The 19701-nt window shown below is 41.0% G+C and overlaps 1 protein-coding gene and 1 non-coding gene across 2 annotated transcripts; one reads left to right on the forward strand and one right to left on the reverse strand.

Annotated features, from left to right (window-relative positions):
- Window positions 1-1272: 1272 nt before the first annotated feature.
- TRNAS-GGA lies at window positions 1273-1344 on the forward strand. Its single transcript has one exon. It is a non-coding gene; the product is annotated as a tRNA-Ser (tRNA).
- An 11246-nt stretch (window positions 1345-12590) lies between these two features.
- Window positions 12591-17957, reverse strand: SMG8 (SMG8 nonsense mediated mRNA decay factor). Its single transcript, XM_040244176.1, has 4 exons — window positions 16156-17957; window positions 15424-15569; window positions 13971-14843; window positions 12591-13358 (listed from the first exon to the last, which is right to left on the reverse strand). Exons 1-4 carry the CDS (start codon window positions 17924-17926, stop codon window positions 13161-13163), a joined length of 2988 nt encoding a protein of 995 aa, XP_040100110.1. The 5' UTR covers window positions 17927-17957; the 3' UTR covers window positions 12591-13160.
- Window positions 17958-19701: the final 1744 nt, after the last annotated feature.

Raw genomic sequence — 19701 nt, forward strand, 5'->3', positions numbered from 1 at the left:
TTGGACTGCAAGGAGATCCAACCAGTCCATTCTAAAGGAGATCAGTCCTGGGTGTTCATTGGAGGGACTGATGTTGAACTTGAAACTCCAATACTTTGGCCACCTGATTCAAAGAGCTGACTCATTTGAAAAGACCCCGATGCTGGGAAAGATTGAGGGCAGGAGGAGAAGGGGATGACAGAGGATGAGATGGTTGGATGGCATCACCGACTCAATGGACATGAGTTTGGGTAGGCTCCGAGAGTTGGTGATGGACAGGGAGGCCTGGCGTGCTGCAGTTCATGGGGTCGCAAAGAGTCGCACACGGAGTGACTGAACTGAACTGAACTGATGATGCAGAGATGTAAAGAGACATGGGTTTGATCTCTGGGTCGGGAAGATCCCCTGGAGGAGGGCATGGCAACCCACTCCAGTGTTCTTGCCTGGAGAATCCCATGGACAGAGGAGCCTGGTAGGCCACAATGCATAGGATTGCAAAGAGTAGGACAGGACTGAAGAGATTGAGCAGCATGCACATAAACAAGGTAATCTTGCTTTTATGCTGACAAAATAGCCAGGATAAAAGATAGAAGGCACTCAATACTCAAATAAGTACATATAACTCTGTAGGATAAAGGAAGTAACAGGCAACTATGGTAACATAGTACTCTTAAGAGTTTCTGGGGGGCTTCCCTGATAGCTCAGTTGGTAAAGAATCCACCTGTAACGCAGGAGACCCCAGTTCAATTCCTGGGTTGGGAAGAGTTGGAAAAGGGAAGAAGTTACCCACTCCAGTATTCTGGCCTGGAGAACTCCATGGACTGTATAGTTCATGGGGTTGCAAAGAGTCAGACAGGACTGAGAGACTTTCATTTTGGGCTTCCCTTGTGGCTCAGGTAGTAAAGACTCCGACTGTAATATGGGAGACCTGGGTTTGATCCTTAGGTTGGGAAGATCCTCTGGAGAAGGGAAAGGCTACCTACTCCAGTATTCTGGCCCAGAGAATTCCATAAACTGTATAGTCCATGGGGTCGCAAAGAGTTGGACACGACTGAGTGACTTTCCCTTTCATGAGTGTCTGGAATAAAAAAGAACTATAGGATATAATTTACACTTCAGAAATCATCCTTATAATTAGTCAAGCTGAAAATTATTACCATTGCTATACCTATGAATAGGATTATTTTCAGTATGGAAATGTTTTGGAAAAATTTTAAATCGTATTTAGAAAGATGATTAGATCAATACTATCAGCTACAAACAAGAAATAATAACCATCCCTTATACTTATCTTCCCTGGTGGCTCAGAGGTTAAAGCGTCTGCCTGGAATGCAGGAGACCCGGGTTCGATCCCTGGGTTGGGAAGATCCCCTGGAGAAGGAAATGGCAACCCACTCCAGTACTCTTGCCTGGAGAATCCCATGGAGGAAGGAGCCTGGTAGGCTACAGTCCACGGAGTCGCAAAGAGTTGGACACGACTGAGTGACTTCACTTCACTTCACTTCATACTTATGAAACAGTTCAGACTTTGTAAAGGATTTCAATTAATGCATTCTTGAACTGTTTGAACCACAGTTCTTTGGGGTAGATAAGGGAATTATTTTGTCCATTTTACAGATCAACACACTGAAGCTTTAGATGGGATACAATGTTAAGCAATGGAGTAAATTAAGACGCCAACCCAATGAGCTGCTATGCCAATGTAGGACAATAAATATTATTAAGAGTATTAAAAGTTAAACAATTAGCTGGCATTTGTGCAAAATTATGCAGTGTTCCAAAAACTGAGTGCAGTTCTATTTGCCACATCTTCAGTTCAGTCTCTTAGTAGTGTCCGACTCTTTGCGACCCCATTAACTGCAGTATACCAGGCCTCCCTGTCCATCACCACCTCCCAGAGCTTGCTCAAACTCATGTCCATTGAGTCGGTGATGCTATCCAACCATCTCCTCCTCTGTCATCCCCTTCTCCTCCTGCCTTCAATCTTTCCCAGCATCAGGGTCTTTTCCAAGGAGTCAGTTCTTTCCATCAGGTGGCCAAAGTATTGGAGTTTCAGTTTCAGCATCAGTCCTTCCAGTGAATATTCAGGACTGATTTCCTTTAGGATGGACTGGTTGGATCTCCTTGCTGTCCAAGGGGCTCTCAAGAGTCTTCTCCAACACCACAGTTCAAAAGCATCAATTCCTCGGCACTCAGCTTTCATTATGGTCCAACTCTCACATCCATACATGACTACTAGAAAAACCATAGCTTTGACTAGACAGACCTTTGTTGGCAAAATGATGTCTCTGCTTTTTAATATGCTGTTTAGGCTGGTCATAGCTTTTCTTCCAAGGAGCAAGTGTCTTTTAATTTCATGGCTGCAGTCAATCTGTGATTTTGGAGCCCCCCAAAATAAGTCTGTCACTGTTTCCATTGTTTCCCCATCTATTTGCCATGAAGTGATGGGACCAGATGATCTTAGTTTTTTTAATGTTGACTTTCAAGCCAGCTTTTTCACTTTCCTTTTTCACTTTAAAGAGGCTCTTTAGTTCCTCATTGCATCCCGCCATAAGGGTGGTGTCATCTGCATATCTGTGGTTATTGATATTTTTCCCGGCAATCTTGATTCCAGCTTGGGTTTCTTCCAGCCCAGCATTTTGCATGATGTATTCTGCATATAAGTCAAATAAGCAGGGTGACAATATACAGCCTGACATACCCTTTCCCAATTTGGAAGCAGTCACTGTTCCATTTCCAGTTCTAAATGTTGCCTCTTGACCTGCATACAGATTTCTTAGGAGGCAGGTAAGCTGGTCTGGTATTCCCAACTCTTCAAGAATTTTGTAGTTTGTTGTGATCCACACAGTCAAAGGCTTTGGCCTAATCAATAAAGCAGATGTTTTTCTGGAACTCTCTTGCTTTTTCTATGATCCAATGGATGTTGGCAAGTTGATTTCTGGTTCCTCTGCCTTTTCTAAATCCAGATTGAACATCTGGAATATACTTTTGAAGCCTCGCTTAGAGATTTTTGAGCATTACTTTTCTAGCGTGTGAGATGAGTGCAACTGTGTGGCAGTTTGAGCATTCTTTGGGATTGGAATGAAAACTGACCTTTTCCAGTCCTGTGGCCACTGCTGAGTTTTCCAAATTTGCTGGCATCCTGAGTGCAGCACTTTCACAGCATCATCTTTCAGGATTTGAAATAGCTTAGCTGTAATTCCATTGCCTCCACTAGCTTTGTTGGTAGTGATGCTTCCTAAGGTCCACTTGACTTCACACTCCAGGATGTCTGGCTCTAGGTGAGTGATCACACCATCGTGGTTATCTGGGTCCTGAAGATCTTTTTTGTACAGTTTTTCTGTGTTTTCTTGCCACCTCTTCTTAATCTCTTCAGCTTCTGTTAGGTCCTTCTCATTTCTGTTCTTTATTGTAACTATCCTTTCATGAAATGCTGTCTTGGTATCTCTAATTTTCTTGAAGAGATCTCTAATCTTTCCCTTTCTATTGTTTTCCTCTATTTCTTTGCATTGATCACTGACGTAGGCTTTCTTATCTCTCCTTGCTATTCTTTGAAACTCTGCATTCAGATGGACATATCCTTCCTTTTCTCCTTTGCCTTTCACTTCTCTTCTCTTCTCAGCTATTTTAAGGCCTCCTCAGACAACCATTTTGCCTTTTTGCATTTCTTTTTCTTGGGGATGGACTTGATCACTGTCTTCTGTACAATGTCACAAACCTCCTTCTATAGTTCTTCAGGCACTCTGTCTATTGGATCTAATCCCTTGAATCTATTTGTCACTGCTACTGTATAATTGTAAAGGATTTGATTTAGGTCATACCTGAATGGCCTAGTGCTTTTTCCTACTCTCTTTAAATTAAGTCTGAATTTGGAAATGAGTTCATGACCTGAGCTACAGTCAGGTCCTGGTCTTGTTTTTGCTGACTGTATAGAGCTTTTCCATCTTTGGCTGCAAAGAATATAATCAATCTGATTTTGGTATTGACCATCTGCTGATGTCCATGTGTAGAGCCATCTCTTCTGTTGTTGGAAGTTTTGCTATGACCAGTGCAACATTTCAGGACAGGCACGAAGTTGTGGGAGACAGGACAGAAAAGGGGCACTTAAATGGTCAAGGGGATTTGAGAGGATGCTTTATATAATAAAGGGCTTCGCTGGTAGCTCAGACAGTAAAGAATCAGCCTACAAAGCAGGAGACCTGGATTGGATTCCTGGGTCAGGAAGATCCCCTGGAAAAGGGAATGGCAACCCACTCCAGTGTTCTTGCTTGAGAATCCCACGGACAGAAGAGCCTGGCAGGCTATAATCCATGGGGTTGCAAAGAGTCTGACATGACTGAGCGACTAACACTCTCACTTTATATAAAGTATAAAGACTAACTAAAAAGAAAACCCAAAGTCTATTTTAAAAAGACCGCAGAAAGATACAAGAGGAAAGGTACAAGCCAAATCTACAAAGCTGCTGCATGTTCTAGTGTTTCCCACAGGTACACATACTACATGCGTGAGTGCTAAGTCAATTCAGTGTGTGTGACCCTGTGACCCTATGGACTGTAGCCTGCCAGGCTCTTCTGTCCATGAGATTCTCCAGGCAAGAATACTGGAGTGGGTTGCTGTGCCCTCCTCCAGAGGGTCTTCCCCACCCAGGGATTGAACCCATGTCTCTTACGTCTACCTGCATTGGCAGGTGGTTTCTTTAACACTGGCACCATCTTGGAAGCCCAATATGTGTACTAGGCACTGTGTGAGTGAGTGAGTGAAGTCGCTCAGTCGTGTCCGACTCTTTGTGACCCTGTGGACTGTAGGTAGCCCACCAGGCTCCTCTGTCCATGGATTCTCCAGGCAAGAATACTGGAGTGAGTTGCCATTTCCTTCTCCAGGGGATCTTCCCAACCCAGGGATCGAACCCAGGTCTCCTGCATTGCATTGTAGGCAGAAGCTTTAACCTCTGAGCCACCAGGGAAGCCCCTGACTATAAAAGGTAGGACTAAAACTAACCAAGACTCCTAAACTATTAGTATTATGGGGTACTTTTTAAAAGTACGTTTAAGATAAATTATCATCAAGAATTCATCTATTAGGTGCTTTACATATACTCCTTTAATCCTCAAAACCACCTTTTGTGATAAATAATAATTATTACCATTCTCGAGAAAATAATACTCAAGGATAAGTAAACTGTCAGATTTCTTTTAAGCGGTAAGAATTTCTTAAATTCTCAAGCCAATTCTTTTTGGCTTCAATCTACTATAGTGCTGTTTTATGCAGAAGAAAATATGGAACAAGAGAGGGTACAAGAATATAACGCTCAACAGTTTTAGAGAAAATCAAGATTTATACTCTTAAAATACATTAAGATGTTTAGGACCTTCCTGGTGGTCCAATGGTTAACAATCCACCTGTCAATGCTGGGGACACAGGTTTGATCCTTGGTCTGGGTAGACTCCCCATACTTCAGAGCAACTAAGCCCATGAGCCACAACTTTTAAGCCTGAATGTAGCAACTACTGAAGCTCATGGACCTAAAGCCTGTGTTCTGCAACAAGAGAAGCCCGTGCACTGCAACTAGACCACAGCCCCTGTTTGCCACAACTAGAGAAAGCCTGCTTGCAGACTTACTTAATAATACATAATAAATAACAAGTTTTATATAATATAAATATATGTTATATATAATAAACAAATAAGTTTTTTAAAAAAAGATGTTTGAAGAGTATCATACCTCATTTTTATGACAGCAAAAACTCACCCATTCACAAGTCTTAAGACCAGAGTCAAAATATTCAGTTGGAGAAACTGACATGCTATTTTCATTCTTACATTTTCTACGAAGGCATAACATAGGAAGAGTACAACTTTGAAATCAGAGTTCTCAATTTCAATTCTGACTTTGCTACTCCCTAGGTATATGATCTTGAACAAAAATTATTTAATCGCTTCAGGTTTTAATTTCCTGATAATATGGATGATATCTATCTTGAAATACTTTGAGGATCAGAGGCAATGTATGTAAAATGCTTATAAAGTTACCTAATGAATGGATAGTCATGAAATAGCTATTACATGTCATTCAGTACACCACTGCTGCTGCTGCTGCTAAGTCGCTTAAGTCATGTCCGACTCTGTGTGACCCTATAGATGGCAGCCCACCAGGCTCCCCCATCCCTGGGATTCTCCAGGCAAGAATACTGGAGTGGGTTGCCATTTCCTTCTCCAATGCATGAAAAGTGAAAAATGAAAAGTTAAAGTGAAGTTGCCCAGTCGTGTCTGACTCTTACTGACCCCATGGACTGCAGCCCACCAGGCTCCTCTGTCCATGGGATTTTCCAAGCAAGAGTACTGGAGTGGGGTGCCATTGCCTTCTCCCATTCAGTACACAGTGGTTATTATTATTTTATTGTTATGAATCATGCTTCTCTAGTTCCATTTTTCTAATTTTCTTTCCTGTTTCTTTATAGTCTTTTTTAATCTTTAATTTTTTAACCTAAGAAACACATTCACTGCTTAAGTAGTGCAGGAGAATCTTTAAGTAAACAACCATGGGAAACCATTTAAAAATCAGATTAATTTACTTTATAAGCTTTATCATGCTGCTGCTAAGTCACTTCAGTCATGTCCAACTCTGTGCGACCCCACAGACGGCAACCCACCAGGCTCCCCCATCCCTGGGATGCTCCAGGCAAGAACACTGGAGTGGGTTGCCATTTCCTTCTCCAATGCATGAAAGTAAAAAGTGAAAGTGAAGTCACTCAGTCATGTGTGACTCTTAGTGACCCCATGGACTGCAGCCGGGATTTTCCAGGCAAGAGTACAGGAATGGGGTGCCATTGCCTTCTCCACAAGCTTTATCATAGTAATCCTTTAAACAGTAACCACTCTTGAATAAAATATGATTTACTTCCTAAAAATTTGAATCCTATACAACTTTTCAAGGACACACCAAAAGACATACAATAGGCTAAAGGATGCCCTTCTGTCCTACTGATTCTTAAAAAAAAGAATCAATTTGAAACATCTGCTGATATCTTAGAAAAACTACTAAGCAAAAGATAATGCAAATGCTGATACAGAAGAAATATAATTTCTTTAATAAAACAATAACTTTTGAAGTTTGCTGAAGTAAGGTTTATATGACTAAAGAGAAAGGTAGTAAGCAATACAGATAGCATCGTCCACATTTCTCTAAGGCAACACCATGTAAACCTATTTATGGACAAAAACAAGCATGAAGAAGTGCTGCAAATAAGCAAGTTATAAGTACAAACAGCATAAAAGTCTTGCATTTTCTAAGTGAAAGAGAAAGACAAATACCATATGATATTGCTTACAAGGCTTCCCTTTTGGCTCAGCTGGTAAAGAATCTGCCTGCAATGCGGGAGATCTGGGATTGATCACTGGGTTGGGAAGATCCCCTGGAGAAGGGAAAGGCTACCTACCCACTCCAGTATTCTGGCCTAGAGAATTCCATGGACTGTATAGTCCATGGGGTCACAAAGAGTTGGACATGACTGAGCAACTTTCACTTTCATACTATACACACTATCACTTACAAATGGAATGCTTTCTATGCAGTACTTGGATGCAATCTCAAAAACGACAGAATGATCTCTGTTCATTTCCGAGGCAAACCGTTCAGTATCACAGTAATCCAAGTCTATCCCTCAACCAGTAATGCTGAAGAAGCTGAACAGTTCTAATGAAGATCTACAAGACCATCTAGAACTAACACCCAAAAACGATGTCCTTTTCATTATAGGGGACTGGAATGCAAAAGTAGGAAGTCAAGAGATACCTGGATTAACAGGCAAATTTGGCCTTGGAGTACAAAACAAAGCACGTCAAAGGCTAAGAATTTTGCCGAGAAAACGCACTGGTCATAGCAAACACCTTTTTCCAACAACACAAGAGAAGACTCTACATATGGACATCACCAGATGGTCAATACCAAAATCAGATTGATATTCTTTGCAGCTGAAGATGGAGAAGCTTTCTACAGTCAGCAAAAACAAGACCAGGACCTGACTGTAGCTCAGGTCATGAACTCCTTATTCCCAAATTCAGACTTAATTTAAAGAGAGTAGGAAAAAGCACTAGGCCATTCAGGTATGACCTAAATCAAATCCCTTACGATTATACAGTGGAAATGACAAATAGATTCAAGGGATTAGATCCGATAAGAGTGCCTGAAGAACTATGGACGGAGGTTTGTGACATTGTACAAGAGGCAGTGATCAAGACCATCCCCAAGAAAAAGAAATGCAAAAAGGCAAAATGGTTGTCTGAGGGGGCCTTACAAATAGCTGAGAAAAGAAGAGAAGTGAAAGGCAAAGGAGAAAAGGAAGGATACGTCCATTTGAATGCAGAGTTTCAACGAATAGCAAGGAGAGATGAGACAGCCTTCCTCAGTAATCAATGGAAAGAAATAGAGGAAAACAACAAAATGGGAAAGACTAGAGATCTCTTCAAGAAAATTAGAGATACCAAGGGAGCATTTCATGGAAAGATGGGCACAATAAAGGACAGAAATGGTATGGACCTAACAGAAGCAGAAGATATTAAGAAGAGGTGGCAACAATACACAGAAGAACTATACATGACCCAGATAACCAAGATGGTGTGATCACCCAAGAACTAGACATCCTGGAATGTGATGTCAAGTGGGCCTTAGGAAGCATCACTATGAACAAAGCCAGTTGAACTATTTCAAATCCTAAAAGATGATGCTGTTAAAGTGCCACACTCAATATGTCAGCAAATTTGAAAAACTCAGCAGTAGCCACAGGACTGGAAAAGGTCAGTTTTCATTCCAGTCCCAAAGAAAAGGCAACACCAAAGAATGCTCAAACTACTGCACAGTTGCACTCATCTCATACGCTAGCAAAGTAATGCTCAAAATTCTCCAAGCCAGACTTCAACAGTATGTGAACCATAAACTTCCAGATGTTCAAGCTGGATTTAGAAAGGCAGAGGAACCAGAGATCAAATTGCCAACATCCGCTGGATCATAGAAAAAGCAAGAGTTTCAGAAAAACATCTATTTCTGCTTTATTGATTATGCCAAAGATCTTCACGAACCGGATAATCACAAAGGTTTGATCACTCACTCACCTAGAGCCAGACATTCTGGAATGTGAAGTCAGGTGGGCCTTAGGAAGCATCACTATGAACAAAGCTAGTGGACGTGATGGAATTCCAGTTGAGCTATTTCAAATCCTGAAAGATGATGCTGTGAAAGTGCTGCACTCAACATGTCAGCAAATTTGGAAAACTCAGCATTGGCCACAGGACTGGAAAAGGTCAGTTTTCATTTCAATCCCAAAGAAAGGTAATGCCAAAGAATGTTCAAACTACCACACAATTGTACTCATCTCACACGCTATTAAAGTAACGCTCAAAATTCTCCAAGCCAGACTTCAGCAATATGTGAACCATGAACTTCCAGATGTTCAAGCTATTTTTAGAAAAGGCAGAGGAACCAGAGATCAAACTGGAAACATCCATTGGATCATAGAAAAAGCAAGAGAGTTCCAGAAAAACATCTATTTCTGCTTTATTGACTATGCCAAAGCCTTTGACTGTGTGGATCACAATACACTGTGGGAAATTCTGAGAGAGATGGGAATACCAGACCACCTGACCTGCCTCTTGAGAAACCTGTATACAGGTCAGGAAGCAACAGTTAGAACTGGACATGGAAAAACAGACTGGTTCCAAATAGGCAAAGAAGTACGTCAAGACCGTATATTGTCACCCTGCTTATTTAACTTTTATGCAGAGTACATCATGAGAAATGCTGGGCTGGAGGAAGCACAAGCTGGAATCAAGATTGCTGGGAGAAATATCAATAACCTCAAATATGCAGATGACACCACCCTTATGGCAGAAAGTGAAGAAGAACTAAAAACCCTTTTGATGAAAGTAAAGAGGAGAGTGAAAAAGTTGGCTTAAAGCTCAACATTCAGAAAACTAAGATCATGGCATGCGGTGCCATCACTTCATGGCAAATAGATGGGGAAAAAGGGAAACAGTGGCTCACTTTATTTTTTGGGGCTCCAAAATCACTGCAGATGGTGACTGCAGCCATGAAATTAAAAGACGCTTGCTCCTTGGAAGGAAAGTTATGACCAACCTAGATAGCATATTCAAAAGCAGAGATATTACTTTGCCAACAAAGGTCCATCTAGTCAAGGCTATGGTTTTTCCAGTAGACACGTATGGATGTGAGAGTTGGAGTATAGAGAAAGCTGAGAGCCGAAGAATTGATGCTTTTGAACTGTGGTGTTGGAGAAAACTCTTGAGAGTCCCTTGGACTGCAAGGAGATCCAACCAGTCCATCCTGATGGAGATCAGTTCTGGGTGTTCTTTGGAGGGACTGATGTTGAAGTTAAAACTCCAAAACTTCGGCCACCTCATGCAGAGAGTTGACTCATTTGAAAAGAACCTGATGCTGGGAAAGATTGAGGCTGGGAAGAGAAGGGGACGACAGAGGATGAGATGGTTGTATGGCATCACCGACTCAATGGACATGAGTTTGAGCAAGCTCTGGGAGTTGGTGATGGACAGGGAGGCCTGGTGTGCTGCATGAAGTTGCAAAGAGTCCGTGGGGTCGCAAAGAGTGGGACACGACTAAGCAACTGTACTGAAATGAAGAAATGGAATCTAAAACATGATACAATGAACTTATTTACAAAACAGAAATAGACTCACAGATATAGAAAACAAATTTATGGTTACCAAAGAGGTAAGGGTGTACAAGAGGAATAAACTAGGAGTTTGGAATTAGCAGATACAAACTGCTATATATAAAATAGAGACTTCCCTGGAGGTGCAATGGTTAGGATTCTGCACCTGCTGCCGGGGTTCAATCTCTGGTCAGGGAACTAAGCAAAGTCCCACAAGCCTTGTGGACAAGTCTTGTGGTACAGCCAAAAAAAAAAGCAACAACAAGGCATAGCACCAAGAACTATTTCAATATCCTATAATAAACCATAATGGAAAAGAATGCCAAAAAGAATATATATATATATACACACTGATATATACACACATATATAACTCAATCACTTTGCTGTACACCAGAATCTAACACATTGTAAATATTTTAAATAAAGATTTGTATTTAAAAATGCTACAGAAATTCAAATTAGGGTTGCCTCTGTAACCAAATGTAATCAAGGAAAATCACTTTCTAATTTAAGCAGTAAAGTTGTTCAGTGTAGAATGACATTAGCAAGGAAACAAAGCAAAAAAGTCAGAGGTTTGCTCTTCTGAAACCTATTTGTTCTCATAAAGTACTTTTTTAAGTTTCTTTGACCTACAAGTTTACACAACCTAAGTAAAAGTCTTTTTTTAATAGCCTCTAAGTCAAGTCTTAGAACAATGGGCTTCCTTAGTGGTTCAGATGGCAAAGAATCTGCCTGCAATGAGGAGATCCGGGTTTGATCCCTGGGTTGGGAAGATCCCTGAGGGAAGGGAATCGCTACCCACTCCAGTATTGTTGTGTGAAGAATTCCATGGACAGAGGAGCCTGGCAGGTTACAGTCCATGGGGTTGCAGAGTCAGACACAACAGAGTGACTAACACTTACTTACTTACAGAACAATCTAGCCATATTTCTCAAATGCAACAACCAAGAACTACAATTAATACAACAGAAGTTGGGATTTTTAAAACTGATATAAAAAGAATGAATGATATAAGGGAAAAGGATGAAAAATAAGGACGGGATGAAAAAATGTAGCCTAACTTTCATATTGGCTCAGATTCTCCTAACAAAACTGCAGTAAAACAGGTATAAAAAGACACCTAAATTAATTACAGTTTTAAATTGGCCGCTAGTTATATGTTTTTCTCTATAGGTTTGAAAATTTAAGATCTAAGCTAATCAAAACCTAAGTAACTGTTTTATGCTGGTCTGGTAGCAAGATGTGTTAATCAAATACTACATTTCATATACAGTATTAAAATCTCCAATTCTATTTGCTCAGCATTTCAAAACCAACGTGTCTAAGAAAATATAACCAATTACATTAGATTGATACACTAGTTGGTGTACTAACTTATTTTGCACAATTTAGCTAGTGATATGGCAGTGCCACTATTTTGATGGTGAAAGTTAATATTGATATGAACTGATAGAATTTGTATCACTTAGCAAACTGTTTCACGGTACAGCAATTTTCAATGAATAAAAAGTGTACTAATATTTTGGATAAACAGGTTTCAGTTATTTAAAACTTAATTTAAAACATAGTTATCTCAGACTTCCCTCGTGGCGCAGTGAATGAGAATTCATCTGCCAGCGCAGCGGACACTAATTTGATCCCTGGTCGGGGAAATTCCCAAGTCACTGAACAACTAAGCCCATGGCCACAACCACTAAGCCCGTGTTCTGGAGCCCAAGAGCTGCAAACACTGAGCCCACAAGCCACAACTACTGAAGCCCACAGGCCTAGAGCCTGTGCTCCACAACAAGAGAAACCACTGCAAGAAAGACTTGCCCCACCTCGCCACAAGAGAGAAAGCTCTCGCAAAAGCACTAAAAACAAAGCACTAAAAAAGCCCAGCACAGGCAAAAATAAATAAAAGAAACAATAAATAAAAATTAAAAAAAAAATGATATCTCATCAGTCCAAGAATAAAACGGTGAGAACAAAGAAATGTAACTCAGGTACCAAAACTATGAGCCAAACAATATAGGGCATTTTTGGTAATGAAGTACTCGTACAATTACCAGATAACCTACTGTATCATCTTGTTCTGAAGATAATTTCAGGAGCAGTGTTTTAAGGAAAATCCCAGCTAAAACATCATTTCAGAAAAAAAAAAAAAAAACTAAAGAAAACAAACCTCTGGCTCAACATGATAATGCAATATTCAGTTATAACAGAAGTATTTTTTATTATGGACAGTAAAACAGAAACAAGAAAATAGAGGTATCAACCATGTATTTTATGTCCTTTTCTAGAATAAACAATGTTTATTAAGAAGTTGTACCCCCATTTACAATAAATATCAACAATATCACGAAACAGTGGAACAGTTACTGTCCAAATACTGAACTTCTGTAACAAAACATATTTTGGGCTCAAGAAAACACAGTATTACACACCAAAAAAGATCCTGTACACACCAAAACCAAAACCCAGCTCAAATTCAAGACTGTACTGGCTGGAAAACACTTATTGTGTTACTGCTTTAAGAACCCCACGGAGCACCTTGTAACTCATCAATTGCACGTTTTCCTTCGGAGGGAAACAAGGTCCTCTCTCAGTCACGTAGGCATAAGGAAACCTCAAAACCCAGAGGCCATCAGGTGGGAGAGTGATTTCTTGCTTTTCTGGATAGAATACTGGACATGGTGGTGGGCCTGGCTGAACCTGAAAAACACAGGTTATATGATTATTTTAACATTTTTCAATAAGAAACATTTGAAAGGGACTTCTCTGGTGGCCCAGTGGTTAAGAATCTGCCTTGCAAAGCAGGGAATGAGGGCTGTATCCCTCATTGGGGAACTAAGATCTCACATGCCATGGGACAATTAAACCCTTGCACTGCAACTAGAGAGACTATGAGCTGCAACCAAGACCCCATGCAGCTAAATAAATTAAAAAAAGAAAAAATCTTAAACAAAAAAGACACCTGAAAGGTTAAGTGCCTAAACCGAGGATAGGTTCAAAGAGCACATAAGCAGGTACACTCCTAACTTCAATCATATCTGATATTACATTAAATAACCTCAAATATTATCCTGCTTTCCTACAGATTTTTAATTTCAAGTTCAGCCTCTAACTAAATGATGTGAATTGATGGTGTGAGCTGATTAACACACCTACAATTTATTTTTTAAGAAACAGAAATTAGTTATTAATGTAAGAGGTATTTAAAATTAAGACCTGTTTAATTAGTTTGATACCCTGTACTTTTTTTCAAACAATCAAAACAAACAACAAATATGATTGGCTAACAACACAAAAAGTTACATTTCTTACCTGAGGCGTTAAGATTATCTGCAAAGGAGCATCAGGAACCACAACAAAAAGCCTCATAAGTTGAGCATAATGTGGTTTTAGCCCTCTACCCTGAGAGGATGACAGAATATACAAGGGCATATCACTGTTCAGGGCTTTTAAAGCTGATTCCTTGGGTCCACTTCCCATTACTTTCATTACTTTGTCAGGACCTGAGCACATAAATCTTCGACCTCGAGAGTCTTCGTATTCAAAGCCCACAAATGCTCGTGCTATGTCATCTCGCCGTCTTCCTCTGCCCATGACAACTGCACTTCTCTTACCAGGAACAGCCTTATTTGGAGCAGGCCAAGAATTCGTGTCTAAGTCTCCTTCATCTTCAGCTCTAGTCCTGATGACAATGTCCCAAGGCATAAGATAGTTTGTTCCTGGAATGAAGCCCTGTTGGTCCAAACCAGTATGAAAGTTGTAAGATTTAGCAGGGCCTAGTTTAACCAAAGACCAGCTGGAGAATTTGGGTAGGAGACCTTTGGGACAATTTGAATGAAGCATGCCTGGGAGATATTCAACTGTGGATGCCTGCCGATCAACCAAGTTTGGTCTCTTCTCAGTTTTTACTTCACCTTGACCATGAACTTCTGGATTATCTCCTCCTGCTTGTGGATCAGCTGGATAGGTACCTAAACTATCGGTGGATTGGCCTAAACTCAAAGCTAAACTCAGGCTTGTGCTCTCTCCTTGGGTTTGAGGTTCTTTCTCTTTAAGTTTATCAGCATCGGCATCTGGGGGAGCAGGAGATGATTCGTTTTTGGCAGGAGCAGGATCTGGAGTACTTGGTTCAAATACTGGGAAATTGATATGATCCAATTTTCCACAACATTTTTCTTCCAGAAGCTATGGAGGAAGGAAAAAAACAAATAAATCCTGTGAAACTTTCATCGAAAGCAAACATTCTTGGACTTCCCTGGTGGCACAGTGGATAAGAATCTAGCTGCCAATGTAGGGGATATGAGTTCAATCCCTGGTTTGGGAAGATTCCACATGCCGTGGAATCTAAGCCCGTGTGTCACAACTACTGAGTCCGGGTGCTGCAGTTACTGAAGCCTGTGTACCTACAGCCTGTGCACCGCAGCAAGAGAAGCCACCACAATGAGAAGCCCGAGCACCACAACGAAGCGTAGCAGCCACTCGCTGCAACTAGAGAAAGCCTGCACAAAGCAACGAAGATCCAGGGCAGCCAAAAATAAATCAAAGAAAACAACACATTCTTCACACTAAAAAGCAAGAATCAACAGTTAATGGGTAGGCAAATAAGTACATATATAAAGAATTTTCTCATCACATATCACACTCCAAGTGACACTGACTTATCTATTAATAGACATTTTGCTTCTGAAAAGATACATTTTACTCAGATGGTAGTTAGCAAAAGAGAGAGACAGAGAGAAGAGGAAGAAAAAAATGCAGAATCTACCTGATAAAAGTCATAGTTAGCTGCCTTGATATCAAAGGGATCATCTCGGGGTGCCTGTTTCCTTCCACAGTTACAGGCACCAGTGGATCGAGCTCGGCTATTGTGATACAGCACAGGAGGATTTCTATCCGCCTCTGGTTTTTCTCCTGGAAAATATAAGTCACTATTAATTTTACACACAATGCAGACCCACATTTATTCTGCATTCAATTGTACCTAACCCTCAAATTTCTCCAGAGTTCTTTGGAAATAAGGAGGGGAAAAAAAAACCTCAACACACATACACATACACAAACCCATTAACACTTGATTAAACACACCTAACAGAAAAAGCAAGTGGAAATATATGGAAATAAAACATACTTTAAATATAACCTTCTAGAATTTCTAAGTAAAGTTTATCACCATCATAGTGACCATACAACTCATTCTGTTCATTTTAGTTAAAAGTTCCAAAGTAAAAACATTAAAATGAAATTCCTGAAACTTTGTATTATTTAACAGTTCTTTTTTACTAATACCTTAGGGTTTGTTCTTTAAATACAATGTAATTAATAGTCATAGCTGATTTTTCTTTTTCCAGCAGGTGAGGAAACTTAAATCTGATGTACCTAAATTTCTGTAGGGCTCTCTTTTTAACATGTCAATATACAGGGAACAAACTGTCTGAAAACAAGAATACAAAAACAGCGCCAAATTTTGATTGTGAAATGCCAAGAAAACTTCAGCTACCTGATTTAGGTAAGGAGTGAAATTTATGTACACAGTGTTGATCAGTTAAACTCCTCTCCTCACAGAGCTGATGGCCATTGCTCCAAAACTTGTAGCAGTCTTCGTGTAACTGCATGGCATATTTGTGAAAGGCTGGACCCCTAGCATGTTGGCTGTACACTCGAAGAGCCTGGGCAAGCTGATTCTTGTGGACAGTCATTGTGTAATTATGAGGCAAATTTGACTGGTAGGCACTATGGGCCATCGGTAAAGCTTTTTGGCAACGGTTCTCTGAGAATTTTGTGTCAATATCCAAAAACCCTTCCAAGACTTTAATACTGCTTAAAATCTTAGATGTTAACTCCCCAGTGGGAGATGCTGGGTCCTCCTCTTTCCCATCAATAGCTACTTCATACAGTTTTGAAGCTGCTGAGATCCACTTCTGATAAGTAGGAAGTTCAAAATGGGAAGGCTGTGGGTTCCTGCCCACACTGTCATCAAAACCTTTCTTGCTTAGTACTAGCTCTACATGCTGCCATAGGAACTCTCGAAGCGTGAAATCCACTAGCTGCCCCGAAGAACTAGAACTGCCGGTGTCAGTGTGGAAAGAAAGCTGTTGTCTGCTGTGCTGCCTCATCACCTGGTATCGCCTGGACCCAGAAAGGGGTGCAGGGACCAACAAAGATTCAGGGTCTTTCACAGTACAATGACTCTTAAGTTGGTCCAGCAACATGCCTACTGGATCCTCCTCCTGGCTTCCGGGAACTATGTACACAAAAGCTTGATTGGCAGGTACAGTAAAGAGACAGTTGATACTCTGATTAGTCAAGACACGACTCTTCCGGAAGATTCTATAGATCTGGTCCTCCAGGGCATGCTGCAGTCTCCTTTTGGGAGAATGCTTCTTGGGCTTATCTGGATGAGCTGGGTCTTGGTTCCGAGGGGGTTCTACCTTGAGTGCTCCATTGAGTTGAAAAAGGAAAAGAAGTCTAGGTGGGCAAGGTCGGCAGTTTAGTTTCCAGTCTTTACCAACTGGACAATCCTTAATAGCTGTTTTGAGAAGGGGCAGTACTTTCTGTCTCAGTCCATCCAGGGCTCTGAATACTCGATCATAAGTGATGTCAAAGGAACAAGTGGGATGGACCAGAAGCAGTATGTGACAGACGGAGAAAAGGTAAAGGAGACTGAGGCACTGCACCTTCTCTTGATGCTTCCAGAACTCGTGCGCTTCTGCATGAGGTAAAGAGAGGCCACCTCCAGCTTCCCCGCTCTGAAGGGCCCGACAAGCCCGCAGAAGCTGGGAATTGTCACAGATGGAAGTGAGAAGAAGGTACAGAACTTTGCTTTCCTGGTTGTAATAGGCTTGCAGAAGGCTGTAATCCTGGGAACCTGGCTCAGTTCGGTTGCCTTCCGCGGCAGTTACACCTCCTCGAACTGGATCCCCGGCCCCGGCCCCGGTCCCAGCCCCAGGGTCTCCGGCTCCGCCAGCCTCCCCGACGGCCCCAGCCTCGGTCCTGATTCCAGGCCCCGAATCTCCAGGATCTTGGTGGCGAAAGAGGGGAAAGACCTGTCGGTCGCACACCGTGTTCACAAGTGAAAACTTCTCGGAATTCAGGCGCAGAGCCGTTTTGCCGAAGATTCCCACCACGCAGATCTCATCCTCCCGCCAAGGAGGCTCCGGTCCGCCAGCCGCGCTCCCACCACCCTCTGTAGGGGACTCCTCGGGACTCTCAGAGCTTGTCCAGGCTGAAGCGCCCATTAGAAGCTCTCTTAAGCTGACAGGACCCGCCATGGTGCTGAGACAACTCGCGAGTTCTTCCGGTCCGTCCAGTAAACGCAACCGGCTCTCGTCCAATGTTGAAATCGCTCCTCCGCGTCTTCAGTCCCTGCTTTCCTCTCACTTTAGGTTCCACCTCTTGCTTCTCCAGTCCTAGTTTTTCACCAAGGTTTTATCTAGTCCTACATCACTGCTGATTTAAGATTTTCCTTAATCGGAGACCCTAGGAATTGAAATATCAGAAAAACACTTGGAAGCAATTAGGGTTTTTTGTTTGTTCTGCTTGATAGACAAAATGTTTAATGAGTTAAATGTTAGAAGTTGTAAAACACCTTAGTGAAGAGGAGAGTTGTGATTGTGACAATTCCAAAATGACAATAATTACATGCACGGTAAAGGCAGAAGCAGTGGTTTTGAAAGGGAATTATATTCATACTATGTTAGATTTATGTGAAATATTTATAAAGCATCTACAACAGTTTAATTGTTCTTACCATATTTAATCTCTTAATCGTTTTCTACATCATATTTTCTTTGACATACCACTACTCACCTCAAACTTTTTTTTTCACTACCAGTAGTGGTTTTATTTTATTTTTATTGAAGTATAGTTGATTTCCAATGTTGCATTAGTTACAGGTTTACCGCAAAATGATTCAGTTTACATATTTTTTCTGATTCTTTTTCATTATAGCTTCCCTGGTGGCTCAGACGGTAAAGTGTCTACCTATAATGCGGGAGACCCGAGTTTGATCCATCGAAGATCCTCTAGAGAAGGCAATGGCAACCCACTCCAGTACTCTTGCCTGGAAAATCCCATGGACGGAGGAGCCTGCCGGAAAGGGGTCGGAAAGGACTGAGCGACTTCACTTTCACTTTTGCATATTTTTTCTGATTCTTTTCCATTATAGATTATTATAAGATATTGAATATAGTTCTCTGTGCTATACAGTAAATCCTTGTTTATCTACTTTACATATAGTAGTGTGTATCTGTTAATCCCATATTCCTAATTTATTCCCTCCCGCCCCTCACTTCACCTTTGGTAACCATAGTTTGTTCTCTGTGCCTGTGAGGAGTCTGTTTCTGTTTTGTAAATAAGGTCATTTGTATTATTTTTTAGATTCAACATATAAATGTTAATGTTTGTCTTTTTCTGTCTGGCTTACTTCACTCAGTATGATAATCTCTAGGTCTATCCATGTACTGCAGATGGCAATATTCCATTCTTTTTTATAGCCAAGTAATAGTCCATTTTATGTACGTATACACACACACACACACACACACACACACCTGATCTTTTTTATCCATTTCTCTGTTGATGGACTGTTAGGTTGCTTGCATGTCTTGATAATTGCAAATAGTGCAATTGGGGGTACATGTAACTTTTTGAATTAGAGTTTCCATCTTTTTCTGGATATGTGCCTAGAATTGGGATTGCTGGGAGTTTTTTTTTAATCCCCACCCACCCTTCCTTCTTCCCCCTTGGAAATATTTTTAGTTTTTTAAGAAACCGCCATACTGATTTTCAATAGTAGCTGCACCAATTTACATGTCCACCAATAGTGTAGGAGTATTCCCTACACACTCTAGCTTTTTTATTTTTATTTTTGGACACACAGCATGTGGAATCTTAGTTCCCTGACCAGGGATGGAACCTGCATCCCCTGCAGTGGAAGCTCAGAGTCTTAACCATTTGACTGCCAGGGAAGTCTCTATTATTTGTACACTTTTTGATGATGGCCATTCTGACTAGTGTGAGGTGATACCTCATTGTAGTTTTGATT

Source organism: Oryx dammah, unplaced genomic scaffold, assembly GCF_014754425.2.
Source record: "Oryx dammah isolate SB20612 unplaced genomic scaffold, SCBI_Odam_1.1 HiC_scaffold_8, whole genome shotgun sequence".
In the NCBI taxonomy this organism is placed as follows: Eukaryota; Metazoa; Chordata; class Mammalia; order Artiodactyla; family Bovidae; genus Oryx; species Oryx dammah.